Consider the following 15,174-nt stretch of genomic DNA (forward strand, 5'->3'; position numbering starts at 1 on the left):
TGTGATGACTGTTCATTTCTACTACCAACAAGGCCTCTCCTATACATGCGTGAGGTGTGGAGAATTTAAAGTCAAAAACTATGTGCAGTTAAATTATGGGTTAGAAGAATGAGATTTCAGAGACAGCAGTAGTTAGGCAGTTACTTTTGAGGCTTCTAGGTTTTATGCTGTCCCATCTGTCCCTTGCTGTTCCCAGCACTCCACAGCTACCCTTTCTCTGTGAGAGGACAATTTTAGTGGTACAGAGGCAGAGGGAGTAGACATTTTCAACTGGGTTCCAGGTCTTGGCCAACGTTATGGCTTTCTGGGTTAGATCCTGGACAAGAAGGCTGGTCTTCTGTCTGAGGCTTAGTGTGCTTAGCAGAAGGCACTGGGTCCTCTCACAATTCTGTTCACCGTGGGCCTGTTCCAGTGGGTGGAGTTACTTATGCTCAGGGAAATGAGGATGTCCTATTCCTGTCACCTGTACTTCTGGTGAGTAAGTGAAGAAAGCATGATTTTAGGAGCGGAAAGTCGTCACAAGCTGGCCACATTTTGAACCTTCTGTGCCCTTGATACACGTGGAAACAGGACAGAGAAGTACACACTTGTTCCTGGAGTGGGAAGGGCCTCTTAGGTTTAGTACCAAGTAGAACACAGTGTCTGAGCATGTGCTGCAGGGGTTAAAGGGGCGGGGGATTTGGGGGAAGCACGCTCTGTAGTGTTTGGATTGTCAAGATTTTTTTCCCCTCAAAGCTTATATAGATTGAGATTTCTTTTTTTTTTTCCCCATTGAAGTGGGCAACTAACTTCATGGGGCTATTGGGTCATACAGTAGTTCTGATGTGAATTTGTGTGTGTGTCTGTGTGTGCGTGTGGGAACAAATGTACATGTTCAAATGGGTATATGCATGTGTGCATGCACATTTATGTGGAGGCCAGAGGTCAGTGTCACGTGTCTTCCTCCTATTACTTTCCACCTAATTTTTTTGAGGCAGGGCATTTCACTGAACTCAGAGCTCACTGGCTGGCTAGACTGACTGGTAAATGAAGTGTGGGGATTCACCTGTTCGCACCCCTCTACAAGCACTGGGGTTACAAAGCACTGCTTTTTACATGGGTGTTGAGGATCAGAACTTGGGTCTTCATGCTTGAGCAGAGGGCACTTTACCAACTGAGCCATCTTCCCAGCCCCCTAATGTGTGAATTCTTAATTTAAAGTGGAGTAAATACATAAAAACTCAACTTCTGAATAATACTATGAGATGAATTATGTTGGAAAAATAAAATATTTTTAAGAGCATGTTTATTCTTTCTGTATGTTCTCAGCGGTTTACATTTACTTTAAAAAAATTATTTTTATTTTATGTGTATGCATGCATTGCCTGCATGTAGGTAAGTGCACCCGTGTCATGCAATGCCCATGGAGGACAGAAGAGGCTGTTGGATCCCCTGGAACTGGAGTTATGGACAGTTGTTAGCTGCCATGTGGGTGCTGAGATTTGAACCCGGGGCTTCTGCAAGAACAGCCAGTGTTCTTAACTGCCGAGCCATCTCTCCAGCCCACTACATTTCCTGTTTTAAAAAAAGATAATCAAATACATCTACTAGATTATGAAGTAAATTTTTGGGATTGGGGTAAAGCCCCAGAGTAGGGATAAGAGACACAGATGGTCCTCCTATTTCTATCTTGTGAACACTGGCAAATCCTCTCACACTGAAAAAGGGAATCATAATTTCTACTGTTGCATCCTCTAGAGTGATGCTGTCAGGATGAACTAAGGTTATGGGTATGACAGTTTTAGAAATATCAACGTGTGTTCTCAGCCATTGCACGTGGGTTTTGCAAGCACACATCCAAGGCCTGCTAAGATGCTCAAGCAGCACACTCTAGTGGCATGTTCCCGCTGTCTGGGTTTAAATTTGTGTTCTCTCCCGAAGAAACATATAAATATTTTCTAGGAAAAATGTCACTTTTCCACAGTCTTTTATCTTTTGGCGATGGGGTCATGTACCCATGTACTTAAGAGGTTTCATGGTAACACTGTCTAATAATGCCTTGGGGAAAATGATGCATAAAATATAACCTTTATAATTATACTTACATATTTATATACCCCCTTAAGAAAGATTTTTAAGAGCAAAAGAACTGTTAGGTATTCTTTCCAAATATCCATGAAGCTTATTTTCACAGAAACTTCAGACCTCTACTTGTCTACATCTTCTAAGCAGCAGTCCCAGAGAGGACCAGCAGAGGGAGCCCAAATATTTTTAAAAACCTTATCCAAATTTAAGGGCTAAAAGTTAAGATGAGATTTGAAACATGAGATTTGAAAGTAGAATGGGGAATACTGGTGTGTGTTTGGGGGGAAAGGTACAGTGGGGATGGGAAGGTAGGGAGGTGAGGGGCAGAGCAGGGGCCGAGAAACCAACCAAAACTATGACTGAAAATGCCAAAAGAAAGCCTGCTTGTTTGTAAACTAATTAAAAGAATGAACAGAATAAAATTAGCCAACCTAAACAACAACAATGAAAAGATAACTAAGTCATAGAGAAAATGGGGGAAATAAAAGAGTCAATATCTGGATAGCATATTTGTGTACACATAAAGATCACCTGATTATTAGGACATGGGAGATTCATCACATTATTTCAACAAAAAGGAAAAAAAAAAGGGTGATGAATGAGACTTTCCAGTAATTTTCTGAAATTTTCTGTATAGCAGTCAGAATAAAGAACATGTTTAATATAAATTTAAAATTAAAGAAAATGCATGATGCAAGCTGCATATAAAGATGGGGTGCATTTCTCTTCAGCTGGGGTCATTGTAGGCTTCACCAGAGGAACTGTAGACAAATACAACAAAAAGTGAGCCCACAGCGCTGTAGGCACGGACAGACTTACTTTGCAGTCCATCCTGCAGAGCTTGCCCTCTTGAACCGTCAGGTCTCCAGGAGCCTGCAAGAAGTGAGGCCTGAAGAAGCGCTCCTGAATGGGCTCGCCTTCATCTCCACTGTCCCTGGATCTAGAGCGAGGCCTTGAAATGAGACACATGACAGGCCAGTGACTAGAACGTGCATAGTAGTTATTCCCAGGAGTGCTAAGTTCCTTCTAAGTGATACCCATTCCCAAGGTTTACACATAAAATATGAGCAAGGCAAAATCTTGTTTTATTCAGAAGTTTATGATTAATTTAATAATCTGAAATTAGCAGAGTACTGAAATATGAATCACAAGGGGAAGCAGAGAAGGGGTTTGCTATATTTGAGAATATCCTTTTCCTAAATAAACATTTTAAGGCTTTGTGTTAGAAACAACAGCATCTTTTGCTCATTTATTACCAAATCTTTTTCAACAGAAATTATCAGCTTTACTGTGATTTTAATTTTGTAGCTAATTACACTTTCTTGCTTTATAAAAATTGGATGTATTTCTCATCAAAATTCCTTATGCTAATCAGGAAAATAAATATACTTTTTAGGCAAGTTTTATTTTGTATTATTTTCTGCCTTAAAAGAAGGCTCTGCAGATCCCTCTGATTTTGTGTGTTTTCCTTATGTCATCCGAGGCATGAAACAAAGTAAGTTCAGCAGAGACTTGAGAAATGAGCAAAATGTTGAATACAGATTCTGTCAGAAATCGTTAGGAAGGCTAAGCTTAACAGTGGAGGGCTGGGCTGTAGCTGTGGGATAGAGCACTTGCCTTAGATGCATGAGGCTCTAGGGTCAATCCTCAGTACTGCTAGATTTATAAAAGAAAAGAAAAAGAAAAGCACTTAACTAGAAAAAGCTAGAGGGGAACAAAGGAAAGATTATCAGGTGTATCAGGCTAATGGTTACCAGCTTTTTCATATAGTTTAATCTTCATCCAAATACAGTGATGTCTTGTAGGGATCACTGATGCACAGAAAAGTTAAAATACACTGCAGACCACAGGAAAAGTACAAGAGCATGAAGCAAGGTTATGGGCCTAATATTAAATATGTGTTTTCAGTCTTAGATGCAGGTCTGTGGCTATAGGATCCCGGGAACTGCTACAGCCAGAGCCGTCTCTGCACATGCTCGGGTGCTTGTCATCCAAATGCCAAACCAAAGGCTCTGTGGTCCAGTCACACGTGGTGATACTGGCAAGCCGCCTGCTGGGTGCTTGCTCACTTATTCTTATCTCTCCTCTAAAGGTGTTTGCAGGCTTGGGGTGTATTTTATAGTAAAGGATTTTAGGATGCTGTGTCTGCACAGGCTGATTGACTTACCATGTTCTTTTGTATTTTATTTTATTTTTTTGATACAGGGTCTCCCTGTAGCCCTGACTATTTGGAACTCCCTATGTAGACCAGGCTGACCTTGAGCCTACAGAAATCCACCAGTCTCTGCCTCCCAAGTGCTGGGATTAAAGGCGTGCACCACCATGGCCGGCTCCACATTCTTTTTAAAATTCAAATCCATTACTAGGAAGTAAAGCCCTGTCCCTGCCAGCCGTTACTGTTTCAGCATCTTTCACAGATGCAGGTACTGGGGAATGGAAGCACACGCTAGTGTTAGCAGATCCTTTCTTGACTATTTACAGTATAACAATACTTACTACAAGATTTGTGGTCTCATGATGTTATGTTCTGAACTAAGTGATTTAAAAATGTACATTTAATAAACTAGCTGGTTTTAAAGAAATCTAGTGGCACTAGCCTATAATGGTCAACCTACACAGCCATTGGCTTCAACTTGTTGTTGAACATTTTGTGTTCATTTGCTAGTATTTGTATGTTCATGCACCATATAAAGACGCTGAATCTTGATTTTCACATATTTTACAAAATATGTCCTACCTAACAAACCAGTGATCATGTATCTAAACAAGCTTGGCACATATTTGTTCATTCTGTTACTAAACGGCAAATGGGGCTTAGTAAAGGCAGCACACACTTTAGGTTTGTGTTCATGGTTTGTCTTCTGATCATGTCCACTTCTGTGATCATACTCTCATTGTGGTGACAGTGAATTTATAGTAATAAATTAATAAGAAGTAACACCCAGGGAAGGAGCACTGAAATACCTTCTGGCATGAGGATGGCCTGAGGGAGAGCGGGGACTGCGACCTCTTTGGTTGACAGCCTGCACCATTAGCCGTCCAGTACAACTTATGCGGCCCTGTGAGAGACATCAGGAGAAGACATCATGTGCTGTGCAAACCCGTTACCATGACACACTAGCATGTCTAGCATCTTACTCTCCCGTTATTTCACAGTCATGTTCCATGAGTTACAAACCCACCTCTCTTGGAAAAGCACTTTCCCCCATTAAGCTGTTGGGTAAAACTGTATTTACTGAAAGAATTCAGAGAGACAACGTTCTCTGAATGTTAAATAAGCTTCCTGTTTTACATAGCATGGCATTTAAAATGACATCTGATTAATATGCAAAGTAAGGTTTCCCTAACACATGAAGCTGTACTGTAAAGTACAGCAGAAGGATATTATTCTCCGCAGATTCCATTTTCATGCTCAAACATTTACGGTTGTGGTCAACTCTGAAATCCTTAGATGATTTTAGTTTTCTGCCAGATCTCCTTAGTAATTTATTCATTAAATGTAGTGGTATCCCTTTTGTCCACCCCATGCACTAAGGGACGTCTGCATGATAAAATAAGTATCCTTGTGAGACGTATGCATGGGGTCAGGCGAGCATCATGGCAGTGTGACACTGTGCAGACGATGCTTAGAACACAAGGGTCCCATGGTAATGGCCTAGCTAATCAAAGTTGTCTTATCTGTTAAATTTTCCAACTTTAAATTGATAAGTGCTGTTGTATGGGTAGACAGATGAGATAGGGGATGCAGATGACAAGAATAAATCACCCATTACTACTCTGGATTTTGGTTTCAACTTAATTTTTTTCTTCACTATTACTAATGGACTAGCAAGGTTGATGATTTCCTCCTTCGCTTTCCAGGACAGTGAGCAGATCTACCTCTAAATTCTGGTGCTGACCGTAGAGAAACATCAAGAGATGAAAATGAGGGGTAGATACATCATTAGTAACTAGACTTCATGATGTCTGGTTTAGGATTGATTAGAAACCCTCACTGCAAGCTGCCCAGACAGGCAGCAAAGCAGTGTGTTCTCAAGAACCATGTTCCAGCTGGGAGAGAGAGAGTGAGGAGGGCCTGCCGTAGGAGCACAGTGAGAGAGCTTATTGAGAAGCCCACAGTAGGATTTAATGAAAGGTGGGAATTCAGTCAACCTGGTTGTCCAGTCTCCCCAAATCAAGGGGATATAACCACCCAGAAAAGACAGACACTGAGGATGTAATGCAGACCAGGGGAGAACTGGAATTACTAAGTAGAAAGCAGTGGAAACAAAGAAAAAAACGTAATTAGTTTCCTACCACTAGATTTGTGCGCCTCTCCAGTATTCCCAACACTTGTCTTCAAGGGTGGAATTACTACTTTGATTACCTCATTGTTATTGGCTAAATATATTACTGGGTCAGTGAGATGGCTCAGCAGGTAAGGATGCTTGCCATTCAAGCCTGGCAACCCCAGTTTGATCCCTGGAAGCCACATGGTAGAAGGAGAGAACTGACTCTTGCAAGCCGGCCTCTTAACCTCATACGTACATTATTGTAAGGGTGTACCTACATACATACACAGACACACACTAAATCAACAAATAAATAAATGTAATAAAGTAATAGACTACTAAATAATACAGGAACATTTTAGAAAGCATCCAAACTAAGAAATTTTATAATTTTAATCTTTTTATTTTAAATTAAGTCCAGAGTTTAGTGAAACCATTTTGATGATGCCTCCACTTTGCATTACTAGAAGGTTCAGGTTTTAAGTCTGATCATCTTAGCTTAGAGACTGCTCATAAAGAATTAGGATTACATGATTTAATCATTAAAATTAACTCTAGAAGTCATCATAATTAGTAAGCTCTCATGCACATTTTTGCGCTTGGTTTTAGCTTTCTGATTTCTATCTGCTTTATTAACCCGTGAATTAATAATGGAAGCAAATGCTTAAGGTGAAGCTTAGGATCATCCAAGAAACCGTCCCATAAAACACAACCAACAAACTAACTTTCTATTTAACTCAGCTGTGTTGCTTGACTATTTAAAAAAAAAAAAAAAAAAAAAGTCCACAGAGTTTAAAGCCACAAAGAAATAAATTTGAACTGTTAGAGTGATTCTGTATTAAACACCCAGCTTGAAAGGCTATTTGATGCATTGTCATGCAAAGCCAAGTATTTATATGATATGAAAATAACATTTATGTTTCATAATTTATGAATTTAACTTGTGGCACACGAGCCTTTGGAAAAGCCTGCCACTTGTATACATAATGCAATCGGAGGAAATATCAAACTACAAAATAGCCATCCAAAACCCAAACGCAGTACAAAGTAGCTTAGCAACACAACAAAACACAGTCAAACATTCATGTTTAGATTCTGTTGTGTCTTAAAGATAGGATTAGAGTCTAAAATAAACGTTTCGTGATCCTGAATTTGGCACTGTTTGGTGTAACACTGCACAATCACGCAGTATTTCACTAAACTTGTGATCTCTCTGGTCTCTGATGAATTGCTTGGGCTGTGTACATGGAGTGTAACACGCAACCCAGTTTGTATGTGTTTAGGGTTGTGTGTTCTATCCCAAGTAAAATTTGGAGATGGCCAACAATATGTTTCTTATTCCCAAAAAATAACCCAGGTGGAAAAATATCCTATTTTCTAAAATGCTCAACATTAGTGCTTTCTTTCCCTCTTGTTCTCCCCCCTCTCTGGGCTGCCGTCTCTAATTATTTCCACTTCTCAACAAAGATCTGCTTCCTGTGTCTCATTACTGCACTAATTTTTGCACCCTGGTCTTTTCCCCTTTCACTTGGTCATTTTACATCATGTGGGCCACAGTCTATTAGTTATCTCATGTTTGAGCCCAAACACTTCAATATTAGAAAAAAATTAAGGGCATTGTCCTAGTTTGTTTCTCCACTGCTGTGACAAAATACTCTTGACTAATACCAACTTGAAGAGGAAAGGGTTTATTTTATCTTAGGTCTCCCGGGTCACAGTTCATCAGGGAGCCCAAGGTAGGAACTCAGGGCAGCAACCTGGAGGCAGGAGCTGGAGCACAGGCCATGGAGGAATGCTGCTTACTGGCTTGCTCCCCTGGCCCCTGCTCAGCCCACTTTCTTATACAACCCAGGCCCACCTGCCCAGGGATGGCACCACCCACAGTGGGCTGGGCCCTCCCACATCACTCAACAATCAAGAAGATGCCACACAGACATGGCCCACAGGTCAGTCTAATGGAGGCAATTCCCCAACTGAGGCTCCCTCAACACAGGTGTGTCAAGTTGACACTAAAGCTCTCCAGCACAAGCATTGAAGACAGAGAGGAGTTTCAGCTTTCTGTCAGCTGTGCTTTATGTTTCTGGGACGAATGTATCTTGAAAGAGTTGGTTTCTCATTTTGATTTTCTTTCTGTGTCTACTTAGAACATTTTTTTACATCATTTTAAATTCACAAATTACAAACACACCAAAACAGTTAAATAGGCAGTAACAGATGTCATGAGGTTGCAGTTATGGCAGCGTTAAAAACTTTCTCAAACAGCGCTTCTACAGTCACAGAATTTTATGCCAAAGTAAAGGTAGAAAAATGGCCTGTCTCTTGTTTTGGTTTCAATGCCACTTAAAAATATGTAGTAAAATTCATCCCATTATCTAGATATGATTCACAAAAACTATATGTGACCTATTTGGACATACCTGCTACTTAAGACGCAGGATGAAAAAGCAGTTGTATTCTTGGAATTCAAATAACAGGCTACTACCAAGTATCAAAATCCTCTCAGAGCAACGCTAATGAGATGTAGCCATCTGCACACTGTGCCCAAATGGCCACCTGTAGGTTTGCCTCAGACTCCCCACATCCCTTTTTGTTGTGCAGGAGAGTGAACCTAATTCTCTTATGCATGTGGAGTTGGGGTTCTACCTCTGAGCTAGATCCTCACCCCTCCTTTTGTCTTTAATTACATTTCCATTTAAAAGGATTAAAATTCTGCCCATATTTAGAGACTTGGACCTGTAGGCATTAGAAACTGGTCTGAGCCCTGTGACTAAGATTCTTTGAATAGTTTGTTCCTCCTGGTCTACCCGAGCACTCATGAAAATCACCCTTTGCTTAATCGAAAGGGGAATAGAAGGGCTGTTAGCTGAGGATGGTGGGATTTTGGTTTCCTGGTGGGAACTGGTCCACTCTAACATCTCTGTCTTCTCTCCAAAGGGTAAGAGGCAAGAACCAAAGAGGGCTGGCTAATCATGGGGTTTGGCTAGGATGTGGTAAGGCAGACTTTCTTGGGCTGAGAATGAGGGCAACAACCCTCCTCCCAGTCTTCTCTTGGCCCTGGGTTGCTGAGAGTTGAGCAGTTTCCCAGCTCATGTGTGACCAGTATCAGCTGTGTTGTGGGTGTAACCCTGTCTAGCTCATAGCTGTGGCACTTGTGACACTTGTGACACTTCTGATTTCCTTCCCTTCCTCCTTCCTACCCTTACACAGCCATCTTTATCTTGGGGGTGGGGGTAAAAGGGCTTTATACACAGGGCTTTGCGTAAGACTACATTTTTTTTTTAACTGAGACATCATAATTGTGTGTGTTGATGAGTACACTCTGATATTGTAGGTATGCAATGTAGAATTGATCCAGGGGGAATCTTTAGCTTTCCTCCTTTAGCAAGTGACTTAAGTGTAGTCTGTCAAAAGAGCTTCAGTGATCAGACACACTGACCCTTGCAACTGGCCTGGTATCTTAAACTCTGTGCTCTGTACCCCTCATTTAGAACTTTTCTGTGTGTACAAATACTTTAACAGAAGACTAGAAGTTCAACTGCAGTTTTACATTTACATTCGTTTATCCTATAAAATGGCTTTTTCCACTAATTTAAAACATGCTAGGAAAATGCACAGAAATTAGTAGCAGAAACTCTGTTCTGGCAAATACTTGAGGAACGCGGATAATTCTATCCTGTAACAAATCCCATCCTTTCTAGAGGAAAAGAGGAATACAGGACCCAACAACAGATTCTGGATTTTGTGGTGTTTCCACCTTTATTTTAAAAGCAGTCAGAAAACTGGAAGTTGAAATTTGTTAATAGTCAAAGAAATGTGCTGAAAATGAGAAAAAAAGTGCAAGTTCTGTTTTTGTTCTCTTCCTCAGTTACACTAAATATGAACATAAGCATTAAAGTATAATTCTTGTGCATGTATGTGAGTGTGAGTGCACATGTGCATTCAGGCACACATGCATGTAGAGGCCACAGATCAAAGTCAGGCGTTTGCCTCAGTCACTCCCCACCTTATTATTTTTTTAAAAAAAATATTTTATTTAAATTTTATTTTATGTGTACGAGTGTATTGCCTGCATGTATGTGAGTGTACCCGTGTCATGCAATGCCGCAGAGGTCAGAGAGGGCTTCGGATTCCCTTGGAACTGGAGTTAAGGATGGTTCATAGCCACCATGTGGGTGTTGGGAATGGAACCCAGGTCCTCTGCAAGAGCAATCAGTGCTCTTAACCGCCGAGCCATCTCTCCAGCCCCCCACCTTATTTTTAAAGACAGGGTCTCTCACTGAACCTGGAACTCACAGGCTCAAGACTGGCTGGCTAGTAAGCCCCAAGGATCTTCCTGTGTCTGCCCCACCTCTGCTGGGGTGCGGCTGCTCGTCCAGCATTTTATGTGTGTACTGGGGATCTAAACCCAGGCCCTTATGCTTGTACAGCAAGCACTTTGCTTTCTGGCCCATTTCATCCCTTAAAATGTAACTTTTCAATGGCAGTTATGATTTTGATCATTTTCAAGATGATGGTCATGTAGTCACTAATGACAAAAGTAGAACCTCAGGAAGGTGTATTAACATAGAAGCTTTTCACTGACAGTGAAGGGATCGCTTCATATGCTCTTCATAAGCTGATTAACTAGATGATTTGTTTCCATTTAATTTTAATATTATTGCAGACAGACACCTTTATAAGGAAATTGAATATCCTGTACAAATTTTCAAAAGTCTTCAAGTTTTATTAAAATATCATTTTCTCCCATCCAAGCACTAGCCAGGACTGATTCTGCTCAGCTCAGAGAGAAGATGAGATTGGGCACATTCAGTACAGTATGGCCATACACTAAAATATCTTCTAACACACTGTTTTTTTGGAAAAGATAATGAAATATGGAAAATTATTAAATGGATTAGAAATTTAAAACAAGATTTCTGGATTGTCATTAGTTCTATAATAAAGCTGCTGATTTTAATTCTCCTCGCTTGCAAAAATATATGACTTACATACTTCTGTGAACTTAGGGAAATTATTCTGTCCCACATTGACCTCTTAAGGTACAAAATAACTTACTATTTATTTTTTTGCATCCCTTGTTCCTAGCACAGTATCTAAAATATATAATACTCAATATGTGTAGGTTTGACTTGGGGGCATGATTCCCAGCTTCCTGTCAAATTCAAGGAAAGCCATTGCTTCCTGACACTAGGACTAAGCTCAATTTAAGACAAAAAGTTAAAAAAACATTTTAATTATTATTTTTATTTTCTGGGTAAGAGTGTAATGCCTGAGTGTATGTAAGTACACCTGTGTCATCAGAAGAGGGCGTCAGATTTCCCTGGAACTGGAGTTAAGGACGGTTGTGAGCCACCATGTGGGTGCTGGGAATCAAACCCAAGTCCTCTGCAAGAGCAGCCAGTGCTCTCAACCACTGAGTCATCTCTCTAGCCCCAAGACAGAACCTTTTGACATAAATAAATCTCAAAATTTATACACAGTTACTATCAAAGTGAATTTCTCTGATGAAAGTGGGGAACTCTGCTGATAAATTCTGGACCAAGATTTCAACTGATGTTTTGTATGCTTTTTGAGTTTTTCCATTATAATTTATATATCACACAATTCACTCTGTATCCTGGTCTGCTTTGTTTACTTCACAGCACTTAACTCTGCCTGAAATCATAAAATTTATTTGTTCACAGGCCTATTTTTCTACCTCCAAGCTTTGTGTTGCCCACCACTGCAATCCCACAATCTCAACAAGAAATGTATACATAACAAGACTCCTGATAATATTTGTGGAAGGTATGCATATATGCACCAGGATCATTCCTATAGGAATGCTTGATGGAATAAATGCTTAGGAAATGAAGACTTTTTCTATTATTGAAAGCAAGATGGATACAAGATGTGGAAAACAGTTTCATAGGTTAAAAAAGTACAACTTTGCCTTTAATTAAGCAGTTCCTCTGTCCAATCAAAGGCCTGCAAGCACTAGACACAGAACAGAGCCTCTGCCCTCTCCCCTGTCTTCACCTGAGGGTTGGCAGCCATGATTGTGTAGTTCCCATCATCATCTAGGGTAGAGGCCGTGGTGTGGAGAGAGCAGGTCCCATCGAGTTCTCTCTGAATGGTGTAGTGATCACTCTTTGGAGAAATCTGCTTCCCATCTTTAAACCAATAGATCTGTGGAAGGAGACAAAAATGAAAGATTATGAATATATTCCTGCTGTTTAGAAGACTGATATAATGTAGTCTGCAGAGGGGATCTGAATTTTCAGGCTAAAATGCTAAACCATAAAGAAACAGTCTTACAGGCTTCTGGGAACTTGCTCATATGAACTTGTAGCAATGGTGACAGCATGGACAAGACCCATGAAACTCAATCAGACAAAAACCAGCATAGAACTGGAGAAATGGGCAGGAGGTCCCAACCTTAACTGAGGAACCACTGGCAGCTGATCATTGCTGGGTGAAGGAGAGTTGATCTTTAAGAAAGTGATGCTAGATAGGCTGAACAAGTTCCAGCGGATGAACTCACACTAGGGACATCTGGGTACACAAACTTGATAGACTTTAACATATATGACAGAATGCATGAAATCCTGTGAGCAGGGTATGGGGGGGGTACAGAGAGGGGAAGGGGTCTAAATATGATTAAGATATACTTTATGAAATCCACAAAAATTCAATAAAATAAACATTAAAAAACCAGAACAATAACAAAAAAGTGGTAAACCAAGCATCTCAGTAGGAGCTTGATTTTTGTGTAGGTAACAAACAAGTGTAATTCTATTTCAGTTTTTGGTGACTTGGGTATTTCTGATGAAGCGAAAGTGTAACTAGTGTTTCTTGGCATCACTGCCACAATGCCTGCTCTTCACAGCATTTCTTTTCTTTTGCCATATTTCTATTATACTTGGAATGTAACTTTCAAAGAAGAACAAAGACCTTTAAACTTTTACCAAGACTGCCAGTGCAGAGGGAAGAGGCGAGCACAGGAAACGAAAGAAAGGCAGATGAGAAATGGTCTTCAGTCTTCCCATGTCTCAACTGGAACAAACATGCCAAGGGGGGAACCATTCTTTGAAACAACATGAGCTTTAAATGTGATGAGTATTCTGTACTCTAACAGTCCCTGTATGATTTATGTAACATGTGCACAGACAGTTCCTCAATAATATAGGGAAGGAAGGAAAGAACAGGAGGAAAAGGAGAAAAGATGAGGGGAAGATGGAAGAGTGAAAAAAATCTAACAGTAAACCTATTTTGTCCACTGAATAGACATTAATAACAAAAGTGGAAATAACAGAACACTCTTAAGCTATTAAAACTCTTTAAAGCCAAGAAACTTTTGGGTTTGTACTTGGACAAACCAGTTATGGTTAAAAACAAAAGCCTATTGAACAATATATTTTGGATGTAAACTGTCCCCTAAGGGCTCATGTGTTTGAACACTTGGTCCCCAGCTGGTGATGCTCTTTGGGGAGGTTGTGAAACCTTTAGAAGGTAAGGTGTAGTTGGAGGAAGTGGGTCATTAGGGGATGAGGTCACTAGGGGATAAGCTTTAAGTTTCTAGAACAGTTGAGTCTGTGCTTCCTGGTCTGTGTCACGTGACAAGCAGCTGCTGCAGACCACCAGGGGCTTCTCTGTCAGGATGGCCTGCATCCCTTCAAAGCATGCACCAGAATGAATCCTTCTTCCCCTAAGTTGCTTCTTTCAGATACTCTATTGCAGCAATAAGGAAAATAATATGGCCATATAGCAAGTGAACAGTGCCCTCTAAGAGAGTACAGCAATGAGCTTATACTTCAGTGATGACTTTGAGCTTTGGGGAGGCTTAAAAATACTGGGGAGTTGCTCTGCTTCCCTGGGCCTGAAGGATCCGCCGGAGGCCCCTCTGCGAACCCTGAGGCCTCTCTCTGGGGTAAGTCCATCGTGCCCTCCATGCCTGGACTCCCCCAGCCTCATTCACCCTCCCATCTCCCCCTCCAGTCTCTCCTCCTAATTTGGGTCCTGTAACATTCCTTGTCTTGGGACCCCAGACACCTGGGGAATCACTACTGCATCCTGATCCTTTTCATCCAGACCAAGTCAGTGCCTTCTCTGATCCCCAGGAGCACTGCTTCTGGGCCTGGCCCCGCCCTCACCTCCCTCTGCTTCCTGGGCCTGCACCATCACCCCAGCCTCTTGCCTGGACAGCCAGGGCTGTCCTTTCCTCTTCCTGATCCTTTGCATCCAGAAACAACCCAGCTCTTCAGTGCAGTCCCCAGGAGTTCTTGGGGCCACTTCCCGTCCCCATCTGCCTTTGCATCTCTGGGTGGCATGGCCACCAGCTGCCCTAGACTGGCATCTTTCCTGGGCCCCGCTCCCAGGGCAGTCCAACCCCCAAATTCCTGAGGCCAATATCATTCCTGGAGGGATCCAGACCTTAGGACAAAGCCTGAAAGCATCTGATCCTCATATGACTTGGGCCTCTGTGAGAACTCCTGAAGACAAAAGCAATCTGGCCACTCCAATATAAAAATCAAAAGAGAGAATCAGAAGCTTAGACGAACCAGCTTTTCATGCCCAAAAAGTAAACCACAAAGACACATAAAGTTCACAAAAAGAAGCAGACCTAAACTTGAAGGCTTGAGTCTCACACAAGAATCAGAAACTACAAAAGAAATTCACAGAGAAAAAATAATAACATGAAAAACCAAAATAACATATCCCCACCAAATACCAATAGTCCTCTAGAGGAGTACAATGAGAACCCCCTAGAGATAATGTGGGACATGGAACTTAAAAGAACGATTATAAACATGATAAAAGAATTCCGTGAATTTAAAGAACACACAAACAAATCAAAGAA

At 41.1% G+C, this 15,174-nt stretch overlaps 2 protein-coding genes across 5 annotated transcripts in view; one reads left to right on the forward strand and one right to left on the reverse strand.

Annotated features, from left to right (window-relative positions):
* Window positions 1-15,174, forward strand: part of Cbr4 (carbonyl reductase 4) — a 175,707-nt gene that overhangs the window by 61,439 nt on the left and 99,094 nt on the right. The window lies entirely within an intron of this gene.
* Palld (palladin, cytoskeletal associated protein) overlaps window positions 1-15,174 on the reverse strand; it is a 298,300-nt gene that overhangs the window by 8,320 nt on the left and 274,806 nt on the right. The window contains 3 exon segments of the mRNA XM_029559540.1: window positions 2,884-3,016; window positions 5,029-5,123; window positions 12,354-12,503. Of these exon segments, the coding sequence (XP_029415400.1) occupies window positions 2,884-3,016; window positions 5,029-5,123; window positions 12,354-12,503 (378 nt within the window).

The sequence above is a fragment of the Nannospalax galili genome, unplaced genomic scaffold, assembly GCF_000622305.1.
Source record: "Nannospalax galili isolate Female #2095 unplaced genomic scaffold, S.galili_v1.0 scaffold109, whole genome shotgun sequence".
NCBI lineage: Eukaryota > Metazoa > Chordata > Mammalia > Rodentia > Spalacidae > Nannospalax > Nannospalax galili.